General features: G+C 57.6%; 1 protein-coding gene across 1 annotated transcript in view; it reads right to left on the reverse strand.

Moving 5' to 3' along the window:
• Positions 1-1,088: 1,088 nt before the first annotated feature.
• The window catches only part of LOC140453878 (rho guanine nucleotide exchange factor 2-like), a 135,869-nt gene continuing 109,002 nt past the window's right edge, over positions 1,089-27,955 (reverse strand). Inside the window, exons 2-4 of the mRNA XM_072548738.1 lie at positions 22,333-22,489; positions 4,406-4,473; positions 1,089-1,166 (exon numbers count right to left, since the gene is read on the reverse strand). Of these exons, the coding sequence (XP_072404839.1) occupies positions 1,089-1,166; positions 4,406-4,473; positions 22,333-22,489 (303 nt within the window). The remainder of the gene's footprint in view (positions 1,167-4,405; positions 4,474-22,332; positions 22,490-27,955) is intronic.

The raw sequence follows: 27,955 nt of genomic DNA on the forward strand, positions 1-27,955 counted from the left end.
GGACCGTGACCACTGGAGGGGGGCGGTAACCCCTGGAGGAGACGGTGACCCCTGGAGGGGGCGGTGACCCCTGGAGGAGACGGTGACCCCTGGAGGGGGCGGTGACCCCTGGAGGAGACGGTGACCCCTGGAGGGGGCGGTGACCCCTGGAGGAGACTGTGACCCCCTGGAGGGGACGGTGACCCCTGGAGGGGGCGGTGATCCCTGGTGGAGACTGTGACCCCTGGAGGGGACAGTGATCCCTGGAGGGGACGTGACCCCTGGTGGGAGACGGTGACCTCTGGAGGAGACGGTGACCCCTGGAGGAGACGGTGACCCCTGGAGGGGGCTGTGACCCCTGGAGGGGACCGTGACCCCTGGAGGGGGCCGTGACCCCTGGAGGAGACAGTGACCCCTGGAGGAGACTGTGACCCCTAGTGGGGACTGTGACCCCTGGTGGAGACCGTGACCCCTGGAGGACAGTGACTCCTGGAGGAGACTGTGACCCCTAGAGGAGACGGTGACCCCTGGAGGAGATAGTGACCCCTGGAGGGGACGGTGACCCCTGGAGGAGACGGTGACCCCCTGGAGGAGACTGTGACCCCTGGAGGGTACGGTGACCCCTGGAGGGGGCAGTGACCCCTGGAGGAGGATGGTGACCCCTGGAGAGGACGGTAACCCCTGGAGGGGACAGTGACCCCTGGAGGAGATGGTGACCCCTGGAGGAGGCGGTGACCCCTGGAGGAGACGGTGACCCCTGGAGAAGACGGTGACCCCTGGAGAGGACGGTGACCCCTGGAGGAGACGGTGACCCCTGGAGGGGGCCGTGACCCCTAGAGGGGATGGTGACCCTGGAGGAGACGGTGACCCCTGGAGGATGCGAGGACCCCCTCGAAGAGACGGTGACCCCTGGAGGGGGCCGTGACCCCTAGAGGAGACGGTGACCCCTAGAGGGGATGGTGACCCCTGGAGGAGACGGTGACCCCTGGAGGATGCGAGGACCCCCTCGAAGAGACGGTGACCCCTGGAGGAAGTCATGACCCATCATGCATCTTGCTGCGCGCTCGCCTGCCATTGGCCATTTTCCAGGCCCTGTCCTCCCCTGAGGCCTACCCCCTGGTACCTTTATTCCTCATCGAGACGCTGTGCAGAGCTGAATTATTCTTCACTTGGGCTGCCTTCAGCTGCTGCAATGAATAACAGAAGCAAAACAGCCAACATTAATCACAGTGCCCCTCCGGTCAAATCCACGGTCTGGCTGGAAACATCCTTCCCCAGTCCACCCTGACGGCCAGCACTTCCATAGAAACCTCCAATATCAACACGTCACGCTGTAATGGCACCCTCCCAGCCAGTGGGGGCACTGTGCAGCCCCTCAGAGAGGGGGGGTGGGGGGGAGAGAGAGGGAGAGGGAGAGGGGGAGAGGGAGAGAGGGAGGGGGGTAGAGGGAGGGGGTAGAGGGAGGGGGAGAGAGGGAGAGGGAGAGGGAGAGGGAGAGGGAGAGGGAGAGGGGAGAGAGGGAGGGAGGGAGAGAGGGAGGGAGGGGGAGGGGGAGGGAGAGAGGGAGGGAGAGGGAGAGGGAGAGGGAGGAGGGAGGGGGAGAGGGAGAGGGAGAGGGAGGGGGTAGAGGGAGGGGGTAGAGGGAGGGGAGGGGGTAGAGGGAGGGGGTAGAGGGAGGGGGAGAGAGGGAGGGAGAGGGGAGGGGGAGAGGGAGGGGTAGAGGGGGTGTGAGAGGGAGGGAGAGGGAGGGGGTAGAGGGGGGGTGAGAGGGAGGGAGAGGGAGAGGGAGATGGAGGGGGAGGGAGGGGGAGAGGGAGAGGAGGGGGGAGAGGAGGGGGTGAGGGAGGGGGAGAGGGAGGGGGAGAGGGTGGGGGGTAGAGGGAAGGGGGAGAGAGGGAGGAGGGAGGGAGGGAGAGAGAGGGAGAGGGAGAGGGAGGGGGAAGGGGAGGGGGAGGGGGAGGGGGAGAGGGAGAGGAGGGGGGAGAGGAGGGGGTGAGGGAGGGGGAGAGGGAGGGGGAGAGGGTGGGGGGTAGAGGGAAGGGGGAGAGAGGGAGAGGGAGGGAGGGAGAGAGAGGGAGAGGGAGAGGGAGGGGGAAGGGGAGGGGGAGGGGGAGGGGGAGGGGGAGGGAGGAGGGAGGAGGGAGAGGGAGGGGTAGAGGGAGGGGGGAGAGAGGGAGAGGGAGGGAGAGAGAGAGGGAGGGGAGAGGGAGGGGAGAGGAGGGGGGAGAGGGAGGGGGGGAGAGGGGAGGGGGGGAGAGGGGGGGGGGAGAGGGAGGGGGGGGAGAGGGAGGGGGAGAGAGGGAGGGAGAGGGAGGGGGAGAGGGGGCAGAGAGAGGGAAATGTGGCAGAGAGAGAGGGAGGGAGAGGTAGGGAGAGAGGGAGGGGGGGAGAGAGGGAGGGGGGGAGAGGGAGGGGGAGAGAGGGAGGGAGTGGGAGGGGGAGAGGGGGCAGAGAGAGGGAAATGTGGCAGAGAGAGAGGGAGGGAGAGGTAGGGAGAGAGGAGGTAGAGAGAGGGAAAGGGGGCAGAGAGAGAGAGGGGAGAGGGAGAGGGAGAGAAAGGGAAAGGGGAGAGGGAGAGAGAGGGAAAGGGGGGCAGAGAGAGGGGGCGAGGGGGAGAGAGAGGGAAAGGGGGCAGAGAGAGAGAGAGAGAGGGGGGAGAGGAGGGGGGGAGGGAGGGGGGGAGAGGGAGGGGGGAGAGGGAGAGTGAGGGAGAGAGAGGAGAGGGAGAGGGAGAGGGAGGGGGAAGGGGAGAGGGAGGGGGGAGGGGAGAGGAGGGGGAGAGAGGGAGGGAGAGAGGGAGGGGGAGAGGGAGGGAGGGAGGGGGAGAGAGGGAGGGGGAAGAGGGAGGGAGAGAGAGGGAGAGGGAGGGAGAGAGAGAGGGAGGGGGGGAGGGAGGGGGAGAGAGGGAGGGGGAGAGAGAGGGAGAGGGAGAGGGGGCAGAGAGAGGGAATGTGGCAGAGAGAGAGGGAGGGAGAGGGAGGGGGAGAGGAGGTAGAGAGAGGGGAAAGGGGGCAGAGAGAGAGAGAGAGAGGGAGAGGGAGGAAGAGAGAGGGAGAGGGAGGGGAGAGAGAGGGAGAGGGAGAGGGAGGGAGAGAGAGAGGAGGGGGGAGGGAGGGGAGAGATGGAGGGGGAGAGAGAGGGAGAGGGGAGAGGGGGCAGAGAGAGGGAGAGGGAGAGGGAGGGAGAGAGAGGGAGAGGGAGGGGGAGAGAGAGGAGAGGGAGAGGGAAAGGGGAGAGGGAGAGAGAGAGAAAGGGGGTAAGAGGGAAGGGGGAGAGGGAGGGGGAGACTGGGAGAGAGGGGAGGAGTAAAGGGGAGGTGGGGTGTCAGAGAGGGAGGGGAGGGGAGTGGGAGGGGAGGGAAGGGGAGGGGAGGGGAGGGGAGGGGAGGGGAGGGGAGGGGAGGGAAGGGGAGGGAAGGGGAGGGGAGGGAAGGGAGTGCAGGAAAGAGGAGGGGATAGGAGGGAAGGGGAGGGGAGGGGAGGTGTGGGGAGTGGAGGGGAGGTGGGTGGGTGTCTGAGGGGGAGGGGGGGAGGTGGGTGTCTGAGGGGGAGGGGGGGAGGTGGGTGTCTGAGGGGGAGGGGGGTGAGGTGGGTGTCTGAGGAGGGGGGGGGGGGAGGTGGGTGTCTGAGGGGGGGGGAGGTGGGTGTCTGAGGGGGGAGGGTGGGGAGGTGGGTGTCTGAGGGGGGGGGGAGGTGGGTGTCTGAGGGGGAGGGGGGAGGTGGGTGTCTGAGGGGGAGGGGGGAGGTGGGTGTCTGAGGGGGAGGGGAGGGGAGGTGGGTGTCTGAGGGGGAGTGGGGGGAGGTGGGTGTCTGAGGGGGAGGGGAGGGGAGGTGGGTGTCTGAGGGGGAGGGGGGGGGAGGTGGGTGTCTGAGGGGGAGGGGGGGAGGTGGGTGTCTGAGGGGGAGGGGAGGGGGGGTGGGTGTCTGAGGGGGAGGGGAGGTGGGTGTCTGAGGGGGAGTGGGGGGAGGTGGGTGTCTGAGGGGGAGGGGAGGGGAGGTGGGTGTCTGAGGGGGAGGGGGGGGGAGGTGGGTGTCTGAGGGGGAGGGGGGGAGGTGGGTGTCTGAGGGGGAGGGGAGGGAGGTGGGTGTCTGAGGGGGAGGGGGGGAGGTGGGTGTCTGAGGGTGAGGGGGGAGGTGGGTGTCTGAGGGGGAGGGGGGTGGTGGGTGTCTGAGGGGAGGGGAGGTGGGTGTCTGAGGGGGAGGGGAGGGAGGTGGGTGTCTGAGGGGGAGGGGGGAGGTGGGTGTCTGAGGGGGAGGGGGGAGGTGGGTGTCTGAGGGGGAGGGGGGGAGGTGGGTGTCTGAGGGGGAGGGGAGGTGGGTGTCTGAGGGGGAGGGGGGGGAGGTGGGTGTCTGAGGGGGAGGGTGTCCTGTGAACCCTGTGGACCTGGCAGCAGCAGAGTCAGACCCGGCCGCGTTCATCCTCTTACCTTCTGTTTGACTTTGGTACAAGAGGAGAGACTATCTTTACAGCTCTTGTGAATGGTCACATTGCAATCTGGAGAGAGAGAGAGAGAGAGAGAGTGAGTGTGAGAGAGAAAACAAAGAGGGAAAGAGTGAGTGAGAGGCAGAGACTGAGGGAGAGAGAGAGTGTGAGAGAGAAAACAAAGAGGGAAAGAGTGAGTGAGAGGCAGAGACTGAGGGAGAGAGAGAGTGTGAGAGTGTGAGAGAGAAAACAAAGAGGGAAAGAGTGAGTGAGATGCAGAGACTGAGGGGGAGAGAGAGAGAGAGAGAGAGAGAGAGAGAGAGAGAGTGAGTGTGAGAGAGAAAACAAAGAGGGAAAGAGTGAGTGAGATGCAGAGACTGAGGGAGAGAGAGAGAGAGAGAGAGAGTGAGTGTGAGAGAGAAAACAAAGAGGGAAAGAGTGAGAGAGAGTCAGAGACTGACGGAGAGAGTGAGTGAGTGTGAGAAAACAAAGAGGGAAAGAAGTGAGTGAGAGGCAGAGACTGAGGGAGAGAGAGAGTGAGTATGAGAGAGAAAACAAAGAGGGAAAGAGTGAGTGAGAGGCGGAGACTGAGGGAGAGAGAGAGAGTGTGAGAGAGAAAACAAAGAGGGAAAGAGTGAGTGAGAGGCAGAGACTGAGGGAGAGAGAGAGAGTGTGAGAGGGAAAAAAAAGAGGGAAAGAGTGAGTGAGTGGCAGAGACTGAGGAGAGAGAGAGAGTGTGAGAGAGAAAACAAAGAGGGAAAGAGTGAGTGAGAGGCAGAGACTGAGGGAGAGAGAGAGAGTGTGAGGGAGAAAACAAAGAGGGAAAGAGTGAGTGAGAAGCGGGAGACTGAGGGAGAGAGAGAGAGGGAGTGAGTGTGAGAGAGAAAACAAAGAGGGAAAGAGTGAGTGAGAGGCAGAGACTGAGGGAGAGAGAGAGTGAGTGTGAGAGAGAAAACAACGAGGGAAAGAGTGAGTGAGAGGCAGAGACTGAGGGAGAGAGAGAGAGTGTGAGAGAGAAAACAAAGAGGGAAAGAGTGAGTGAGTGGCAGAGACTGAGGGAGAGAGAGAGAGTGTGAGAGAGAAAACAAAGAGGGAAAGAGTGAGTGAGAGGCAGAGACTGAGGGAGAGAGAGAGAGGGAGTGAGTGTGAGAGAGAAAACAAAGAGGGAAAGAGTGAGTGAGAGGCAGAGACTGAGGGAGAGAGAGAGTGAGTGTGAGAGAGAAAACAACGAGGGAAAGAGTGAGTGAGAGGCAGAGACTGAGGGAGAGAGAGAGAGTGTGAGAGAGAAAACAAAGAGGGAAAGAGTGAGTGAGAGGCAGAGACTGAGGGAGAGAGAGAGAGAGAGAGTGAGTGTGAGAGAGAAAACAACGAGGGAAAGAGTGAGAGAGAGGCAGAGACTGACGGAGAGAGAGAGAGGGAGTGAGTGTGAGAAAACAAAGAGGGAAAGAGTGTGAGAGGCAGAGACTGAGGGAGAGAGAGAGAGTGAGAAAGAGGGAGAGAAAGCGAGTGAAATGAGGGAGAGAGAGAAAGAGGAAGAGTGAGGGAGGGAGATACAGAGTGAGACAGAGTGAGGAGAGAGAGAGAGAGAGGGTGAGACAGAGAGAGAGAGAAAGAGGGAGAGAGAGAGAGAGGCAGAAGGGGTGTGACAGAGGGATAGAGAGTGAGAGAGGACAAGAAAAGCTGAGAGAGAGAGAGACAGGAGAGAGAAAAGAGGGAGAGACAGAGAGAGAGGGAGGGGACAGGGAGAAAGAGAGAGAGAAAAAGAGAGACACTGAGATAGATAGAGAAAGGAAGAGAGAGAAACAGGCAGAGTCAAGATGGAAACTACCTGCCCACTGATACCATCCGTGTGAGTACTGTACTGCAGATCACAACAGCCTGCATTTATATAGCACCCGGGATGTAGCACAGCATCCCACGGACTGATGCAACATTTCTGAAAGTACACATGACTCTGAGTCCGAGGAGATCTCGGGGTGGGGTAGGTAAACAGTCCCTCACAGACAAGGGGCTCAGGGTTTCAGGAGGAGGGGATGGGGGGGTGGGGGAGAGAGAGAGAGAGAGAGAGGGTGGGGGGGAAGGATAGAGAGAGAGAAAATGAGGGACCGAGAGCCAGGGGCAGGATAGAAAGAGAGAGACAGTGATAGAAAGAGGGAAGCAGACAGAAAGGAGAAAGACAGAGAGAGAGAGCGACAGAATAAGTTGGAGAGAGTGAGGGAGAGAGACGGTGAGAGGGAGAGAGGGAGGCGGAGGTGTTCTGGAGAGGGCCTGAGAGTTCAGGCCTGGGGGGGCTGTAGGACAGTGTGTGCTGTAGGGCCCAGTGCCTGAGGGGGCGGGGGGGGGAGAGGACAGAACCATCAACAATCACAGGGTCAGACCAGGAATAGGCCCATCTCCCATTCCCATTACTCAGGATCCCCATTCCCCACAGGAAGGTCAACCAGGACACGCAACACACAGAGAGACACAGACACACACAGACACACAGAGAGACACAGACACACACAGACACACAGAGAGACACACACACACACACAGACACACACAGAGAGACACACACACACACAGCACACAGAGAGACACAGACACACACAGAGACACAGAGAGACACACACACACAGACACACACACACACACACAGACACACACAGACACACAGAGAGACACACACACACACACAGAGACACACACAGACTCACAGAGAGACACACACACACAGACACACAGAGAGACACAGACACACACAGAGACACACACACACACAGACTCACAAAGACACAGACACAGAGAGACACACAAAGAGACTCACACACACACACAGACACACAGAGAGACACACACACACACACAGACACACACAGACTCACTGAGAGACACACACACACAGACACACAGAGAGACACAGACACACACAGACACACAGAGAGACACACACACACACAGACACACACAGACTCACAGAGAGACACAGACACACACAGACACACAGAGAGACACACACACACACAGACACACACAGACTCACAGAGAGACACAGACACACACAGACACACAGAGAGACACACACACACACACACAGACACACACAGACTCACTGAGAGACACACACACACACAGACACACAGAGAGACCACACACACACACACAGACACACACAGACTCACTGAGAGACACAGACACACACAGACACACAGAGAGACACACACACAGACACACACAGACTCACAAAGACACAGACACAGAGAGACACACAAGAGATTCACACACACACACACACAGACTCACACACAGAGACTCACACACAGAGACACACACAGAGACTCACACAGACACAGACACACACAGACTCACACAGAGAGAGAGACTCACACACACACACACAGACTCACACACAGAGACTCACACACAGAGACACACACAGAGACTCACACAGACACAGACACACACAGACTCACACAGAGAGAGAGACTCACACACACACACACACACAGACTCACACACAGAGACTCACACACAGAGACTCACACAGACACAGACACACACACACAGACTCACACAGAGAGAGAGACGCACACACACACACACACAGACTCACACACAGAGACACACACAGAGACTCACACAGACACAGACACACACACACACAGACTCACACAGAGAGAGAGACACACACACACACAGACACACACACAGATACACACACACACACACAGACTCACACAGAGACTCACACAGACACACAGAGAGACACACACAGACACACAGAGAGACACACACAGACACACAGAGAGACACACAGAGAGACACACAGACACACAGAATGACACACACAGAGACTCACACAGCCACACACACACACACATAGACACACACAGAGTGACACACACACAGAGACACACACAGAGTGACACACAGAGAGCCTCACACAGACACACACAGAGTGACACACACCCAGAGACTCACACAGAGTGACACACACAGACAAATACAGACACACACACACACCCCTCCCCCCCCCACACACACACACCCCGCTGTTGTGTTATGGTTGGTGGAAACAAGGAGAGTTCAGGTGGGAAGGTGTTGTTTCTGTGTGTGTGTGTGGGCAGACACAGACTGAGATCTGACACTCCATCTCAGATAGACTGAACACCAGCCCCCCTGCCTCTGACTGGGGCTGACTCACAGCACACAGTCCCGGCCCAGCCTCACCCCTCCCTCCAGCCCGGGCAGCTCTACCCCACCTGGGCACCCTCCCGGGAAAGAGACACCTGCATTTCCATAGAGCCGGGCACATCCACAGGGAGATTGAAAAGGGAGGGTTATCGGGAAACGTTTCCGAAAGATGGAGATTCTAGATTTGGGAAAGAGGCACGTGCATTTCCATAGAGCCGGGCACATCCACAGGGAGATTGAAAAGGGAGGGTTATCGGGAAACGTTTCCGAAAGATGGAGATTCTAGATTTGGGAAAGAGGCACGTGCATTTCCATAGAGCCGGGCACATCCACAGGGAGATTGAAAAGGGAGGGTTATCGGGAAACGTTTCCGAAAGATGGAGATTCTAGATTTGGGAAAGAGGCACGTGCATTTCCATAGAGCCGGGCACATCCATCGAGATTGAAAAGGGAGGATTATCGGGAAACGTTTCCGAAAGATGGAGATTCTCGATCTGGTTGGGGGTGGGGGCTGAGAGAGAGGGATAGAGCTTTCAGGAGAGATGTCTGGAAGTATTTTGACACACAAAGGGCAGGAGAGGTTTGGAAGTCTCTCCCACAAACGGCGCGGGGATGCCGAATCAGTTGCTCATTTTAAATCCGAGGCAGGTCATTCAGGTCGGGTGGCCAACGCCCAAGGGGGTTCGAGTGGAGTTAGGCCACGGATCAGCCTCCTTTTCGTGACCGACGAGGGGGGGGGGGGGGGGGGGCCCTTTCTTTGACAGGCAACCCAGTCCCACCCAAGGCCTCCAAACCAGGCCTTCGACTCAGCCTGAGGACGGTCCTCCCAAACGCCGAGGCGAGCCCGGAGGCGGGATCTGCGGGTTGGGGCGGTCGCCGGGCCCGACGGGGAGAGGGATTCGGAGCGGGGAAAGGGCAGGTGTAGGCCCAAGATGGCCGCCGCGGCAGCCCGGCCTGTGGAGAGGATTGACGACACCTCCCTGACCTTTGTGTCACCATGGGAGCCTGACAGACACGTCCTCTCGGGCCACTTCCCCACCCCACCCCCCCCCCCCCCCCCCCCCCCCCACCACTCTCGATGAAAACAAACAGCCCGCTAAGTGAAAGCTGACGGAACCGACTTCCTGTGCGGAACAAAACCCAGGGCAAACTGTTCCAGAAGCTTCCTTTTCCATCAGTGACCCGCCGCAGCACGGTCAGGGCGAGGCAACTGCGAGTGTGGCAGGGAAGGTGATAAAACACGGGGACAGCACAGTCTTAGAGAGTAAAACACCCTCTACACTGCCCCCCCCCCCCCAATCCCAGGGACAGGGACAGCACAGTCTTAGACAGAGAGGAAAGCTCCCTCTACACTGTCCCCCCCCCCCAATCCCAGGGACAGGGACAGCACAGTCTTAGACAGAGAGGAAAGCTCCCTCTACATTGTCCCCCCCAATCCCAGGGACAGGGACAGCACAGTCTTAGACAGAGAGGAAAGCTCCCTCTACACTGTCCCCCCCCCCCCAATCCCAGGGACAGGGACAGCACAGTCTTAGACAGAGAGGAAAGCTCCCTCTACACTGTCCCCCCCCCCCCCCAATCCCAGGGACAGGGACAGCACAGTCTTAGACAGAGAGGAAAGCTCCCTCAACACTGTCCCCCCCCAATCCCAGGGACAGGGACAGCACAGTCTTAGACAGAGAGGAAAGCTCCCTCTACACTGTCCCCCCCCCCCCAATCCCAGGGACAGGGACAGCACAGTCTTAGACAGAGAGGAAAGCTCCCTCAACACTGTCCCCCCCAATCCCAGGGACAGGGACAGCACAGTCTTAGACAGAGAGGAAAGCTCCCTCTACACTGTCCCCCCCCCCCCAATCCCAGGGACAGGGACAGCACAGTCTTAGACAGAGAGGAAAGCTCCCTCTACACTGTCCCCCCCCCCCCAATCCCAGGGACAGGGACAGCACAGTCTTAGACAGAGAGTAAAGCTCCCTCTACACTGTCCCCCCCAATCCCAGGGACAGGGACAAGCACAGTCTTAGACAGAGAGGAAAGCTCCCTCTACACTGTCCCCCCCAATCCCAGGGACAGGGACAGCACAGTCTTAGACAGAGAGGAAAGCTCCCTCTACACTGTTACCCCCCAATCCCAGGACAGGGACAGCACAGTCTTAGACAGAGAGTAAAGCTCCCTCTACACTGTCCCCCCCCCATCCCAGGGACAGGGACAGCACGGGGATTAGATACAGAGTAAAGCTCCCTCTACACTGTCCCCCCCCCATCCCAGGGACAGGGAGGGCACGGGGTTAGATACAGAGTAAAGCTCCCTCTACACTGTCTTCCCCCCCCACATCCCAGGGACAGCACGGGGGGTTAGATACAGAGTAAAGTTCCTCTACACTCTCCCCCCCCCATCCCAGGGACAGGGACAGCAAGAGGTTCGATACAGAGTAAAGCTCCCTCTACACTGTCCCCCCATCCCAGGGACAGGGACAGCACGGGGTTAGATACAGAGTAAAGCTCCCTCTACACTGTCTCCCCCCCCCCATCCCAGGGACAGGGACAGCAAGAGGTTCGATACAGAGTAAAGCTCCTCTACACTGTCCCCCCATCCCAGGGACAGGGACAGCAAGAGGTTCGATACAGAGTAAAGCTGCCTCTACACTGTCCCCCCCCATCCCAGGGACAGGGACAGCACGGGGTGAGGTTTCGGGCTGGGTGCTATTCTGGTTCACGTTGTTCAGAGTGTGAGTGAGACAGTATCTTGTCACAATCTGCAGATTGCTGCTCGTTCTGGTCTGTGCCTCAGACCCTGCTCTTCACCCTGTTATCTTTTCCAGGCGCTAGAGAAATGCAGGTCCCCATCCTTCCAGGCCAGTGAGTGGGAATGAGAGTATGACTTGTCGGAGGGTCAGTGCTGAGGGAGGGGTCACTGTCGGAGGGTCAGTGCTGAGGGAGTGGGTGCTGTTGGAGGGTCAGTGCTGAGGGAGTGGGCACTGTCGGAGGGTCAGTGCTGAGGGAGTGGGCACTGTCGGAGGGTCAGTGCTGAGGGAGTGGGCACTGTCAGAGGGTCAGCGCTGAGGGAGTGGGCACTGTCGGAGGGTCAGTGCTGAGGGAGTGGGCACTGTCGGAGGGTCAGTGCTGAGGGAGTGGGCACTGTCAGAGGGTCAGCGCTGAGGGAGTGGGCACTGTCAGAGGGTCAGCGCTGAGGGAGTGGGCACTGTCAGAGGGTCAGCGCTGAGGGAGTGGGCACTGTCAGAGGGTCAGCGCTGAGGGACCGCCTATTTTGGACAGAGAGCCTGGATTGGGGTCAGACCCCTCAGGGGAGCTCCTGGTGCAAATATTTACCCTGTTGTCCCCAAACCAGCATCATTCGGGGGGAAAGCAATCTAGGAGATAATCAGAATAATCTTGTGGGATCCTGCTGTTCGCTGATTGGCTGCCCTGTCTCCGACGTTGCAACAACAATTGGCTTTGAGCTCCCTAGGATGGCAAAAAGGCGCTAGAGAAATGCAGGTCCTTGGGAACGGAGCCAGAATGAGAGAAGGAGGGAGGTAATGGCCTGGGGTAGGGGTTAAAAAACCCCTGTCCAAACAGGACCTGCCCCCTCAGGGCCTGAGTTAAGAGAAGCCTGCGCAGTAGGCCCGGGTTGGTTGGCGTGGTTTCGGCGATGGAGCCTGAGGCCTAGTCAGCTCAGGGTTAACACAGCTGGAGTCAGCTGCCAAGCATAACAGTTAGTCTGCGCCGAGGGGGTGGTGGTGAATTCCAGTCTGGGGGACGTCATACTTTGTGCTTTCACATCCTCTAACAACTATTTACGGAGGCCAGGGTGGGGTGGCAGGTTGAGCTGGGGAGAGTGGGAAGGGCCTGCCGTGTCCGGCCTTGACGCACACCGAGTTCAAACAGCTGCGGTCAATAAAGGCAGGCTCTCAGAGCGACTCTGGGCCAGGCCCAGACTCAGACACACTGAGAGGCTGCATTGTCCCAATACAGCAACACTCTGGATCGAGGGAGAGACGGAGAGGGAGAGGGGAGAGGAAGGAGGGAGGGAGAGAGAGAGAGAGAGAGAGAGAGAGGGGGTGGGAAGGGGTAGAGAGCGAGGGAGAGAGAGAGAGATAAGGAGGGAGGGAGGGGGAGAGAGAGAGAGAGAGAGAGAGAGGGGTGGGAAGGGGTAGAGAGTGAGGGAGAGAGAGAGAGACAAGGAGGGAGGGAGGGAGGGGGAGACAGAGAGAGGGTGGGAAGGGGAAGAGAGAGAGGGAGAGAGAGAGAGATAAGGAGGGAGGAGGGGGAGAGAGAGAGAGAGAGAGAGAGGGGTGGGAAGGGGTAGAGAGTGAGGGAGAGAGAGAGAGACAAGAGGGAGGGAGGGGGAGACAGAGAGAGGGTGGGAAGGGGAAGAGAGAGAGGGAGAGAGAGAGAGAGACAAGGAGGGAGGGAGGGGGAGAGAGAGAGGGTGGGAAGGGGAAGAGAGAGAGGGAGAGAGATAAGGAGGGAGGGAGGGGAGGAGAGAGGGAGGAGAGAGTAAGGGAGGGTGGGAGAGAGGGTGGGTGAAGCAGAGTAAGGGCGGGAGAGAGGAGGAGGAGGACAGAGGGAGGGAGAATGAGAAGGAGGGGGCAAAGGGGTAGAGAGAGAGAGAGAAGGAGGCAGAGAAGGAGGAGGGGAGAGAAAGTGGGAGGGGGGAGACAGAGGGAGGGAGGGAGAAAGAGGAAGATAGAGAAAGGGGGGGAAAGAGAGATGGAGGGGGGAAAAAGAAAGAGGGAGAGAGAAGAGGTGGGAGAGGGTGAGGGAGGGAGAGAGAGATAGAGGGAGGGTTGGAAGGTGAGAAAGAAGGGGGAAAGAGGGAAAGCGAGAGGGGAGGGAGAAAGAGAGAGGGAAGGGAGAGAGAAGAAGGCGGAATAAAGGGAAGGAGTGAGGGAGGGATGGAAGAAGTGGAGGGATGAGGGAGAGAGAGTGGGTGAGAGAGGGAGGGACAAAGGAGGGGACAGAGAGAGAGAGAAATTGAGTGAGGGAGAGAGGGAGGGGGAAAGAGGGAGAGGGAGAGAGATAGAGCGAGGGGGGAGTTGGAGGTGGAGGAAGAGAAAGGGGGAGAGAGTGAGGAATGGGGAGAGGGGAGTGATCGAGGGAGAGAGAGTTTGAGCTGGGTTAGAAAGAGATGAGGAGAGGGAAAGGGAGACAGATGGGCTGATGATAGAAACAGGGAACACGTGAACGAGAGAGTGAGGGAGAGAGAGAGCTGGGGGGTGGGCAAGGATGCCATCTGTACAGGAAGTTGGCCTGGTGACTGGGTAACGCACCCGCTGTCTCTGAGCAAACGTTGTCTGGGAAACTATCAGCTCTCCCTTGGAGATCGATCCCTCTCTCTCTGTGCTGCGATACGTCAACAAGGGGAGCTGGACTCAGGAGCCCGGGGCTCCCACAGCCTACCTACCCGTGAGCCCAGCTCCTCAGGGAGAGGCCTAGGGCCTACTGTCAGGTTGGACAGGGCCCAGACTGGGCCCAAACTGAGGCCTCAGCCGAGTCTGTACCGACTTACAGAGGAACAGGAGGCCGTTCAGCCCCCTCCATCTTCTAGCCTGTACACAGGGACAGGAGGCCATTCAGCCCTCCCTCCTCCTGCCTGTTACACACAGGGACAGGAGGCCATTCAGCCTCCCTCCTCCAGCCTGTTACACACAGGGACAGGAGACCCTCTGGGAGGGGGAGTAATTCTGGTGAATTTGCATTTTACCCACGACCCAGAGGCTGAAACGTCCATTTTTTGAGGGGTCTATGGCTCAGATCTAGGGGATCGGGATGGTGTCCTGGTCACTCCAGGAGAGAGCAGGCACGGTCAGACAGGAGAGGGAGAGAGGGAGGGGGAGAGTTAGGGAGGGGGAGAGAGAGGGAGGGGGAGAGAGAGAGAGGGGGAGAGAGTGGGAGGGGGAGAGAGAGGGAGGGGGAGAGAGAGAGAGGGGGAGAGAGAGGGAGGGGGGAGAGAGAGAGAGAGGGGAGAGAGAGGGAGAGGGAGAGAGAGAGCGGGGAGAGAGATAGAGGGGGAGAGAGAGAGAAAGGGGAAGAGAAGGAGAAGGGAGAAGAGAGGGAGAGAAGGAGAAGGGGGGAGGGAGAGAGAAGGAGGAGGAAGGGAGGAGCGAGAGAGAGGGGGGAGAAAGAAGTGGAGAGAGAAGGGAGAAGAGAAAGAGTGGAGAGAGAGGGAGAGAAGGGGAGAGAGGGAGGGAGAGAAAGAGAGAGAGATTTTGGAGAGAGGGCGGGAGGGAGAAAAGAAGAGAAACGGGGGGGGAGAGACGGAAAGAGGGGGAAGGAGAGAGAGGGAAAGAGAAGGAGAGAGAGAAGGGGTAAGTGAAATGGAGGGAGAGAGAGGGGGAGAGGCTGGTAAGGGAAGGAGAGAGGGAGGGAGTCAGAGGGAGAGAGAGGGAGTGGTAGTGGGGTTAGAGAGAGAGAGGAAGGAAGAGGGAGAGAGTGAAAGCGAAGGGAAAGACAGGGAGAGAGAGAGAAGTGGAGGAAGAGAGGGAAGGGGAGAGGGGAAAGAGAGGGGGAGAGAGAGAGAAGTAGGGGAAGAAAGGGAAGGAGTGAGGGAGAGAGAGGGGTGAGAGAGGGTGGAGACAGTGAGGGAGAACGCGAGAGAGATAGAGAGTAGGGTGCGGGAGAGAGAGAGAGGGAAAAAGGAGGGGACAGAGAGAGAGAGCTTACATGAGGGAGAGAGGGAGGGGAAAAGAGGGAGAGGGAGAGAGATAGAGCGAGGGGGGAGTTGGAGGTGGAGGAAGAGAAAGGGGGAGAGAGTGAGGAATGGGGAGAGGGGAGTGATCGAGGGAGAGAGAGTTTGAGCTGGGTTAGAAAGAGATGAGGAGAGGGAAAGGGAGACAGATGGGCTGATGATAGAAACAGGGAACACGTGAACGAGAGAGTGAGGGAGAGAGAGAGCTGGGGGGTGGGCAAGGATGCCATCTGTACAGGAAGTTGGCCTGGTGACTGGGTAACGCACCCGCTGTCTCTGAGCAAACGTTGTCTGGGAAACTATCAGCTCTCCCTTGGAGATCGATCCCTCTCTCTCTGTGCTGCGATACGTCAACAAGGGGAGCTGGACTCAGGAGCCCGGGGCTCCCACAGCCTACCTACCCGTGAGCCCAGCTCCTCAGGGAGAGGCCTAGGGCCTACTGTCAGGTTGGACAGGGCCCAGACTGGGCCCAAACTGAGGCCTCAGCCGAGTCTGTACCGACTTACAGAGGAACAGGAGGCCGTTCAGCCCCCTCCATCTTCTAGCCTGTACACAGGGACAGGAGGCCATTCAGCCCTCCCTCCTCCAGCCTGTTACACACAGGGACAGGAGACCCTCTGGGAGGGGGAGTAATTCTGGTGAATTTGCATTTTACCCACGACCCAGAGGCTGAAATGTCCATTTTTTGAGGGGTCTATGGCTCAGATCTAGGGGATCGGGAGGGTCTCCTGTCACTCCAGGAGAGAGCAGGCATGGTCAGACAGGAGAGGGAGAGAGGGAGGGGGAGAGAGAGGGAGGGGGAGAGAGAGGGAGGGGGAGAGAGAGAGGGAGGGGGAGAGAGAGGGAGGAGGAGAGAGAGGAAGGAGGAGAGAGAGAGAGAGAGAAAAAGGGAGAGAGAAGGAGGAGGGAGAAGAGAGGGAGAGAAGGATAAGGGGGGAGGGAGAGAGAAGGAGGAGGAAGGGGGAGAGAGAGAGGGGGGAGAAAGAAGAGGGGAGAGAAGGGAGAAAGAGAGAGAGTGGGAGAGAGAAGGGGAGAGAGGGAGGGAGAGAAAGAGAGAGACATGTTGGAGAGAGGGAGGGAGGGAGAAAAGAAGAGAAACACGGGGTGGAGAGAGGGAAAGAGGAGAGAGAGAGAGAAGGGGATGAGGGATATGGAGGGAGAGAGAGGGGGAGAGGCTGGATAAGGGAAGGAGAGAGGGAGGGAGTCAGAGGGAGGGAGAGAGAGTGGTAGTGGGGTTAGAGAGAGAGAGGGAGGAAGAGGGAGAGAGTGAAAGCGAAGGGAAAGACAGGGAGAGAGAGAAGGGGATGGAGAGAGAGGGAAGGGGAGAGGGGGAAGAGACGGGGAGGGAGAGAGAAGTAGGGGAAGAAAGGGAAGGAGTGAGGGAGAGAGAGGGGTGAGAGAGGGTGGAGGCAGTGAGGGAGAACGTGAGAGATAGAGAGTAGGGTGCGGGAGAGAGAGAGAGGGAAAAAGGAAGGGACAGAGAGAGAGAGAACTTGCATGAGGGAGAGAGGGAGGGGAAAAGAGTGAGAGGGGGAGAGATAGAGCGAGGGGGGAGTTGGAGGTGGAGGAAGAGAAAGGGGAAGAGACTGAGGAATGGGGAGAGGGGAGTGATCGAGGGAGAGAGAGTTTGAGCTGGGTTAGAAAGAGATGAGGAGAGGGAAAGGGAGACAGATGGGCTGATGATACAAACGGGGAACACGTGAACGAGAGAGTGAGGGAGAGAGAGAGCTGGGGGGTGGGCAAGGATGCCATCTGTACAGGAAGTTGGCCTGGTGACTGGGTAACGCACCCGCTGTCTCTGAGCAAACGTTGTCTGGGAAACTATCAGCTCTCCCTTGGAGATCGATCCCTCTCTCTCTGTGCTGCGATACGTCAACAAGGGGAGCTGGACTCAGGAGCCCGGGGCTCCCACAGCCTACCTACCCGTGAGCCCAGCTCCTCAGGGAGAGGCCTAGGGCCTACTGTCAGGTTGGACAGGGCCCAGACTGGGCCCAAACTGAGGCCTCAGCCGAGTCTGTACCGACTTACAGAGGAACAGGAGGCCGTTCAGCCCCCTCCATCTTCTAGCCTGTACACAGGGACAGGAGGCCATTTAGCCCTCCCTCCTCCAGCCTGTTACACACAGGGACAGGAGACCCTCTGGGAGGGGGAGTAATTCTGGTGAATTTGCATTTTAACCACGACCCAGAGGCTGAAACGTCATTTTTTGAGGGGGCTGTGGTTCAGATCTAGGGGATCGGGAGGGTCTCCTATCAGTCCAGGAGAGAGCAGGCACGGTCAGACAGGAGAGGGAGAGAGGGAGGGGGAGAGAGAGGGAGGGGGAGAGAGAGGGAGGTGGAGAGAGAGGGAGGGGGAGAGAGAGGGAGGGGGAGAGAGAGAGAGGGGGAGAGAGAGGGAGGGGGAAAGAGAGGGAGGGGGAGAGAGAGAGAGGGGGAGAGAGAGAGGGAGAAAGGGGAAGAAAAGGAGAAGGGAGAAGAGAGGGAGAGAAGGAGAAGGGGGAGGGAGAGAGAAGGATGGGGAAGGGGGGAGAGAGAGAGGGGGGGAGAAAGAGAGAGAGTGGGAGAGAGAGGGAGAGAAGGGGAGAGAGGGAGGGAGGGAGAAAAGAAGAGAAACGCGGGGGGGAGAGAGGGAAAGAGGGGGAAGGAGAGAGAGGGAAAGAGGAGAGAGAGAGAGAAGGGGATGAGGGACATGGAGGGAGAGAGGGGGAGAGACTGGGTAAGGGAAGGAGAGAGGGAGGGAGTCAGAGGGAGGGAGAGAAAGTGGTCGTGGAGTTAGAGAGAGAGAGGGAGGAAGAGGGAGAGAGTGAAAGTGACGGGAAAGACAGGGAGAGAGAGAAGTGGAGGAAGAGAGAGGGAAGGGGAGAGGGGGAAGAGACGGGGAGGGAGAGAGAACTAGGGGAAGAAAGGGAAGGAGTGAGGGAGAGAGAGGGGTGAGAGAGGGTGGAGACAGTGAGGGAGAACGCGAGAGATAGAGAGTAGGGTGCGGGAGAGAGAGAGGGAAATAGGAGGGGAGAGAGAGAGAGAGAGAACTTGCATGAGGGAGAGAGGGAGGGGAAAAGAGTGAGAGGGAGAGAGATAGAGCGAGGGGGGAGTTGGAGGTGGAGGAAGAGAAAGGGGGAGAGAGTGAGGAATGGGGAGAGGGGAGTGATCGAGGGAGAGAGAGTTTGAGCTGGGTTAGAAAGAGATGAGGAGAGGGAAAGGGAGACAGATGGGCTGATGATACAAACAGGGAACACGTGAACGAGAGAGTGAGGGAGAGAGAGAGCTGGGGGGTGGGCAAGGATGCCATCTGTACAGGAAGTTGGCCTGGTGACTGGGTAACGCACCCGCTGTCTCTGAGCAAACGTTGTCTGGGAAACTATCAGCTCTCCCTTGGAGATCGATCCCTCTCTCTCTGTGCTGCGATACGTCAACAAGGGGAGCTGGACTCAGGAGCCCGGGGCTCCCACAGCCTACCTACCCGTGAGCCCAGCTCCTCAGGGAGAGGCCTAGGGCCTACTGTCAGGTTGGACAGGGCCCAGACTGGGCCCAAACTGAGGCCTCAGCCGAGTCTGTACCGACTTACAGAGGAACAGGAGGCCGTTCAGCCCCCTCCATCTTCTAGCCTGTACACAGGGACAGGAGGCCATTCAGCCCTCCCTCCTCCAGCCTGTTACACACAGGGACAGGAGACCCTCTGGGAGGGGGAGTAATTCTGGTGAATTTGCATTTTACCCACGACCCAGAGGCTGAAACGCCCTTTTTCTGAGGGGGCTGTGGCTCAGATCTAGGGGATCGGGAGGGTCTCCTGTCACTCCAGGAGAGAGCAGGCACAGTCAGACAGGAGAGGGAGAGAGGGAGGGGGAGAGAGAGGGAGGGGGAGAGAGAGGGAGGTGGAGAGAGAGGGAGGGGGAGAGAGAGAGAGAGGGGGAGGGAGAGGGAGGGGGAGAGAGAGAGAGAGGGGGAGGGAGAGGGAGGGGGAGAGAGAGAGAGAGAAAGGGGGAGAGAAGGAGAAGGGAGAAGAGAGGGAGAGAAGGAGAAGGGAGAGAGAGATAGAGAGAAGGGGGGGAAGAGACGGATTGGGGGAGAGAGAGAAGTGGGGGAGAGAGAGAAGGTAGGGCAATAGACGGAGGGAGAGAGAGAGAAGGAGGGAAAGAGAGGGATGGAGAGAGAGAGAAGGGGGTAGAGGGAGAGAGAGAGAGAGAAGGGAAGGCAAGAGATGGAGGGAGAGAGAGAGAGAGAGAGAGAAGGGGGAGAGAGAGAGTGGGGGAGAGAGAGAGAGAAGGAGGGACACAGAGAAATAGAGAAGGGGGGAGAGAGGGCGAGAGAGAAGGGGGAGAGAGAGAGAGAGAAGGGCTGCGGGAGAGAGAGGCAGGAAGAGAGAAGGAGGGATGGGAAAGCAGATAGAGTTAGGACTCAGGGTGGAATATGGCACCTTCCCCCACCCCCACCGTCTACTTGAAAGAGACAATTACAGCAGTTCCGCAGAACAACTTATCTCAAGATTAAATTAATGAGGCAGGAAGTCCAATTATGCTCCATTTGGCAAGAGCTTCGGTCCTTTATTGCAGGGTGTGACAGGCTGTGATTGCAGGCTCCGGCCTAGCTGATATCGCCTGTTATCACAGGCCCCAGCACCAAATTATAGACCCTGAGGAGCTGGTTATTACAATGCTCCAAGAACAAGGCAGCAGCAGCTGTGTGAACAGAGACAGTGTGAACCACGCCAAGCATCAAACATAGACAACAGATCATCAACACTGCTGGGGCACGGCTCTGTCTCTGTATAACACTGGGGTACAGTACCGGTGGGGACGGGTCTGTCCCTGTATAACACTGGGGTACAGTACTGGTGGGGACGGGTCTGTCCCTGTATAACACTGGGGTACAGTACTGGTGGGGACGGGTCTGTCCCTGTATAACACTGGGGTACAGTACTGGTGGGGACGGGTCTGTCTCTGTATAACACTGGGGTACAGTACTGGTGGGGACGGGTCTGTCTCTGTATAACACTGGGGTACAGTACTGGTGGGGACGGGTCTGTCCCTGTATAACACTGGGGTACAGTACTGGTGGGGACGGGTCTGTCCCTGTATAACACTGGGGTACAGTACTGGTGGGGACGGGTCTGTCCCTGTATAACACTGGGGTACAGTACTGGTGGGGACGGGTCTGTCTCTGTATAACACTGGGGTACAGTCCTGGTGGGGACGGGTCTGTCTCTGTATAACACTGGGGTACAGTACTGGTGGGGACGGGTCTGTCCCTGTATAACACTGGGGTACAGTACTGGTGGGGACGGGTCTGTCCCTGTATAACACTGGGGTACAGTACCGGTGGGGACAGGTCTGTCCCTGTATAACACTGGGGTACAGTACCGGTGGGGACGGGTCTGTCTCTGTATAACACTGGGGTACAGTACTGGTGGGGACGGGTCTGTCCCTGTATAACACTGGGGTACAGTACCGGTGGGGACAGGTCTGTCTCTGTATAACACTGGGGTACAGTACTGGTGGGGACGGGTCTGTCTCTGTATAACACTGGGGTACAGTCCTGGTGGGGACGGGTCTGTCTCTGTATAACACTGGGGTACAGTACTGGTGGGGAGGGGTCTGTCCCTGTATAACACTGGGGTACAGTACTGGTGGGGACGGGTCTGTCCCTGTATAACACTGGGGTACAGTACCGGTGGGGACAGGTCTGTCTCTGTATAACACTGGGGTACAGTCCTGGTGGGGACGGGTCTGTCTCTGTATAACACTGGGGTACAGTACTGGTGGGGACGGGTCTGTCCCTGTATAACACTGGGGTACAGTACCGGTGGGGACGGGTCTGTCACCGTATAACACTGGGGTACAGTACCGGTGGGGACGGGTCTGTCTCTGTATAACACTGGGGTACAGTACCGGTGGGGACGGGTCTGTCCCTGTATAACACTGGGGTACAGTACTGGTGGGGACGGGTCTGTCCCTGTATAACACTGGGGTACTGTACTGGTGGGGACGGGTCTGTCCCTGTATAAGACTGGGGTACAGTACTGGTGGGGACGGGTATGTCACTGTATAACACTGGGGTACAGTACTGGTGGGGACGGATCTGTCCCTGTATAACACTGGGGTACAGTACTGGTGGGGACGGGTCTGTCCCTGTATAACACTGGGGTACAGTACTGGTGGGGACGGGTCTGTCCCTGTATAACACTGGGGTACAGTACTGGTGGGGACGGGTCTGTCCCTGTATAACACTGGGGTACAGTACTGGTGGGGACAGGTCTGTCCCTGTATAACACTGGGGTACAGTACTGGTGGGGACGGGTCTGTCCCTGTATAACACTGGGGTACAGTACTGGTGGGCACGGCTCTGTCTCTGTATAACACTGGGGTACAGTACCGGTGGGGACGGGTCTGTCCCTGTATAACACTGGGGTACAGTACTGCTGGGGACGGGTCTGTCCCTGTATAACACTGGGGTACAGTACTGGGGGGGACGGGTCTGTGACTATATAACACTGGGGTACAGTACTGGTGGGGACGGGTCTGTCTCTGTATAACACTGGGGTACAGTACCGGTGGGGACGGGTCTGTCCCTGTATAACACTGGGGTACAGTACCGGTGGGGACGGCTCTGTCCCTGTATAACACTGGGGTACAGTACTGGTGGGGACGGGTCTGTCCCTGTATAACACTGGGGTACAGTCCTGGTGGGGATGGGTCTGTCCCTGTATAACACTGGGGTACTGTACTGGTGGGGAAGGGTCTGTCCCTGTATAACACTGGGGTACAGTACTGGTGGGGACGGGTCTGTCACTGTATAACACTGGGGTACAGTACTGGTGGGGACGGGTCTGTCCCTGTATAACACTGGGGTACAGTACTGGTGGGGACGGGTCTGTCCCTGTATAACACTGGGGTACAGTACCGATGGGGACGGGTCTGTCCCTGTATAACACTGGGGTACAGTACTGGTGGGGACGGGTCTGTCCCTGTATAACACTGGGGTACAGTACTGGTGGGGACGGGTCTGTCACTGTATAACACTGGGGTACAGTACTGGTGGGGACGGGTCTGTCCCTGTATCTGACTGTACTCACTAGGACAGGCGAAGGCTTCCTTGCTGATGATGCTCTTGTTACAGACGTAGCACAATGTGTTCCCCGAGACAGTGATGGTGTTGAAGAGGTGCCCATTGGTGATTCTCGTCTCTCGCTCCCTGGTCTCCTTCTCTCTCTCCTTCACCTTCTCTTTCGTCTGCGAGTGGGGGGGGAGGAAGAGAGAAGGCGTTAATGGGTCGGCAGAGTCAAACCAGGGTCCTCCCCAACAGCCTTCCCCGCCTAGTTGGAGAGTTCTACCAGCCCCGGCTAGATGGGCCGAAGGTGCTGATCTGTGTCTCTGACTGGCTTGACAGGTTGGAATTGTCAACGGGGATCTTGTAGATACGCCCCAAGGACCTTGTCAGGTTAATGAGCTGGATTTAATCTGGCTGGTTAAACACAAGAGGGACGCAGGCAGCTCTGATGAGTGCTCTGGGACCGTTCTTTCTCTCACTCTCTCTCCAGGATGTGAAAAAAACACTCAACAGAGACGCAGGAGAGATCAGCGATTCTGATCCTGGGTCGGGCGGTTGACGGGGGGGGAGCAGAAACGGGGAAGGTTCGAACAGTCCAGGAGGACCGAGAGGTCCTGGGATCTCTCCCGGAGCGTAGTTGCAGGCAGACGGTGTGGGTGGGGGTGATCGAGACGATGGTGTGAAGGTGGGGGAGACACAGACAATGGGGAGGCCAGGGTGGGCTGTGGGGTTCGGGGGGTTTGGCGGGGGGGGGTGTTCGGGGGAGGTGTGAGAGCCGGCTGTCGAAGTGAAAGACGGACCCGGAGAAATCCCACCGGGAATTCAGGATAAACCTCTGCGCCCACCCCCGCCCTCCCCACCTAAGGTCAGGGACGGGGAGAGGGTCATAGATTGGAGAGCAACGGTCAGGAACACCGACTGGATATCAAGGGCGAAAGGTCAGGGACACTGGTGACCAGGAGCAAAAGGTCAGGGATATTGACTGGTGACCAGGGGTGAAAGGTCAGGGATACTGACTGGTGACTAGGGGTGAAAGGTCAGGGATACTGACTGGTGACCTTGGGTGAAAGGTCAGGGATACTGACTGGTGACCTGGGGTGAAAGGTCAGGGATACAGACCGGTGCCCAGGGGTAAAAGGTCAGGGACACTGGTGACCAGGAATACAAGGTCAGGGATACTAACTGGTGACCAGTGGTGAAAGGTCAGGGATACTGACTGGTGACCTGGGGTGAAAGGTCAGCGACACTGACTGGCAACTGGGGGAAAGGCCAGGGATACTGACTGGCAACTGGGGGAAAGGTCAGGGATACTGACTGGCGAGCAGGGGTGAGAGGTCGTGGCGCTGATTGCCGAGCAGGGGTGAGAGGTCAGGGGCACTGACCAGTGACCAGGGTGAAAGGTCCCCGGTGGGTAGCTGGGGAGGGGAGGACAGCGCCAAGGGTTGGGGTGGGGTGGAGTGGAGGAGCAGGACAGTACAAGCTGTAATTCGCCTGGGATCGAGGGGAGAGAGAGAGAGAGAGAGAGAGAGAGAGAGCGATAAGTCTGCATCGGCAGCACTGAGCACGTCTATTCATGTGGACAATGGTGGGAACAGAGCCAGGAGCAGGCACTTTGAAAACAGAGGTCAGGGTGCGGCTGTGTGTGTGTGTGTATTCAGCACTATCCGTGTCAAACATTAGTCACAATAACAACGGCCTGTATTCACAGCCAGTGCAAACAGTGGCCTCTTGGCTGACTCCAGCCTGTTCAACCAGATCATGGCATTCACCCGACTGCCGTAACCCTTTCACCCCGATTTTAAAACCAACTCTCGCCACCTCAGTGTCGACGCATCCAGCCAGTGCTGGGGAGAGAGGGTCACACATTCTAAAGCCCACGGCCTCCAATTTGGCTCCCGCGCGGCCATTCTGACAACGATGGCGCGGCCTTCTGACAACGATCTGTAAGATGCAAGGGGTGGGAGCAGAATGAGGCCACTCATCCCCGAGGCCCAAGGCTGTCCCTTCAGCCGTCTCCAAGCCCGACCACTTGCTTGGCCCCAATCCAATCTGTCAATCATCACCGACTCTTTGATTAGATTCTGCTCCCACTCCCTGGTCTCCACTCGAGGGGGGAATGAGCCAAGTCCGTCCTATTATCTACGCACCCCATCCCCCCAAAATTAAACCCTTTCATCTGCCCCACTCAAAGCCCCCACCCCAGGGGACATCGGCCGAGCATGCAGAGCACCCTAACCTGTACATCCCGGGGCACTATGGGACAATTTAGCATGGCCAATCCACCCTAACCTGCACATCCCTAGGCACTATGGGACAATTTAGCATGGCCAATCCACCCTAACCTGCACATCCCTAGGCACTATGGGACAATTTAGCATGGCCAATCCACCCTAACCTGCACATCCCTAGGCACTATGGGACAATTTAGCATGGCCAATCCACCCTAACCTGCACATCCCTGGGCACTATGGGACAATTTAGCATGGCCAATCCACCCTAACCTGCACATCCCTAGGCACTACGGGACAATTTAGCATGGCCAATCCACCCTAACCTGCACATCCCTGGGCACTATGGGACAATTTAGCATGGCCAATCCACCCTAACCTGCACATCCCTGGGGCAGTACGGGACAATTTAGCATGGCCAATCCACCCTAACCTGCACATCCCTGGGGCACTATGGGACAATTTAGCATGGCCAATCCACCCTAACCTGCACATCCCTGGGCACTACGGGACAATTTAGCATGGCCAATCCACCCTAACCTGCACATCCCTGGGGCTCTATGGGACAATTTAGCATGGCCAATCCACCCTAACCTACACATCCCTGGGGCTCTATGGGACAATTTAGCATGGCCAATCCACCCTAACCTGCACATCCCTGGGCACTACGGGACAATTTAGCATGGCCAATCCACCCTAACCTGCACATCCCTGGGCACTATGGGACAATTTAGCATGGCCAATCCACCCTAACCTACACATCCCTGGGCACTACGGGACAATTTAGCATGGCCAATCCACCCTAACCTGCTCATCCCTGGGCACTACGGGACAATTTAGCATGGCCAATCCACCCTAACCTGCACATCCCTGGGGCACTACGGGACAATTTAGCATGGCCAATCCACCCTAACCTGCACATCCCTGGGGCTCTATGGGACAATTTAGCATGGCCAATCCACCCTAACCTGCACATCCCTGGGGCTTTATGGGACAATTTAGCATGGCCAATCCACCCTAACCTGCACATCCCTGGGGCACTATGGGACAATTTAGCATGGCCAACCCACCCTAACCTGCACATCCCTGGGGCACTATGGGACAATTTAGCATGGCCAATCCACCCTAACCTGCACATCCCTGGGGCACTATGGGACAATTTAGCATGGCCAATCCACCCTAACCTGCACATCCCTGGGCACTATGGGACAATTTAGCATGGCCAACCCACCCTAACCAGCACATCCCTGGGCACTATGGGACAATTTAGCATGGCCAACCCACCCTAACCAGCATATCATTGGACTGTGGGAGGAATCTGGAGCACCCAGAGGAAACCCACACAGACGCTGGGAGAATGTGCAAAGTCCACACAGACAGTTGCCCCGAGGGTGGAATAAAACTCGGGTCCCTGGTGCCGTGAGGCAGCGATGCAGACCAATGGACTGGGCTGTTCTCTCTGCACAAATGCTGCCAGACCTGCGGAGTTTTCCCCAGCTCTTTCCTTTGGGGTTGGGGAGGGGCAAGGCTTTCGAGAGTTCCTGGGAACGTCCACGAGTCTGTCATTCCGTACAGAGTAAGAACAGGGCCATTGACATTCACAGGAAGACGCAAGGTCGAAAAATCCCCGCAGCCCTCACAAATCTCCATCTCTCGATAGTGCACTCAGCTAGAGACAGACAGGCAGAAAGTTCTCAACCTCACCCAGTCTCAGTCCCACATCAAGGAGCCAATCATTCAGGGGGAAATCCCCCCACCCCACACCTCAGCACTTCATATTCCCAGCACCGAATGACAATACATGGGCAGGAAGGGGCATTCCGACAGACTAGAAATACTCTGATACACGACACACCCCTCACTGTAACACACTGATAGACCCCACACCCCTCACTGTAACACACTGATACACCCCACACCCCTCACTGTAACACACTGATATACCCCACACCCCTCACTGTAACACACTGATACACCCCACACCCCTCACTGTAACACACTGACATACCCCACACCCCTCATTGTAACACACTGATATACCACACACCCCTCACTGTAACACACTGATATACCCCACACCCCTCACTGTAACACACTGATATACCCCACACCCCTCATTGTAACACACTGATATACCCCACACCCCTCACTGTAACACACTGACATACCCCACACACCTCACTGTAACACACTGATATACCCCACACACCTCACTGTAACACACTGATATACCCCACACCCCTCACTGTAACACACAGATATACCCCACACCCCTCACTGTAACACACAGATATACCCCACACCCCTCACTGTAACACACTGATATACCCCACACCACTCACTGTAACACACTGATACACCCCACACCCCTCACTGTAACACACTGATATACCCCACACCCCTCACTGTAACACACTGATACACCCCACACCCCTCACTGTAACACACTGATATAACCAACACACCTCACTGTAACACACTGATATATCCCACACCCCTCACTGTAACACACTGATATACCCCACACCCCTCACTGTAACACACTGATATTCCCCACACCCCTCACTGTAACACACTGATACACTCTACACCCCTCACTGTAACACACTGATACACCCCACACCCCTCACTGTAACACACTGATATACCCCACACCCCTCATTGTAACAGACTGATATACCCCATACCCCTCACTGTAACACACTGATACACGACACACCCCTCACTGTAACACACTGATACACGACACACCCCTCACTGTAACACACTGATACACCCCACACCCCTCCCTGTAACACACTGATATACCCCACACACCTCACTGTAACACACTGATACACACCACACCCCTCACTGTAACACACTGATACACGACACACACCTCACTGTAACACACTGATACACCCCACACCCCTCACTGTAACACACTGATACACCCCACACTGTCACACACATATACCCCACACCCCTCACTGTAACACACTGATAAACCCCACACCCCTCACTGTAACACACTGATATACACCACACCCCTCACTGTAACACACTGATACACCCCACACACCTCACTGTAACACACTGATACACCCCACACACCTCACTGTAACACACTGATACACCCCACACCCCTCACTGTAACACACTGATACACCCCACACACCTCACTGTAACACACTGATATACCCCACACCCCTCACTGTAACACACTGATATACCCCACACCCCTCACTGTAACACACTGATATACCCTACACCCCTCACTGTAACACACTGATATACCCCACACCCCTCACTGTAACACACTGATACACCCCACACCCCTCACTGTAACACACTGATATACCCCACACCCCTCACTGTAACACACTGATATACCCCACACCCCTCACTGTAACACACTGATACACCCCACACCCCTCA

The sequence above is a fragment of the Chiloscyllium punctatum genome, chromosome 28 (assembly GCF_047496795.1).
Source record: "Chiloscyllium punctatum isolate Juve2018m chromosome 28, sChiPun1.3, whole genome shotgun sequence".
Lineage (NCBI taxonomy): Eukaryota > Metazoa > Chordata > Chondrichthyes > Orectolobiformes > Hemiscylliidae > Chiloscyllium > Chiloscyllium punctatum.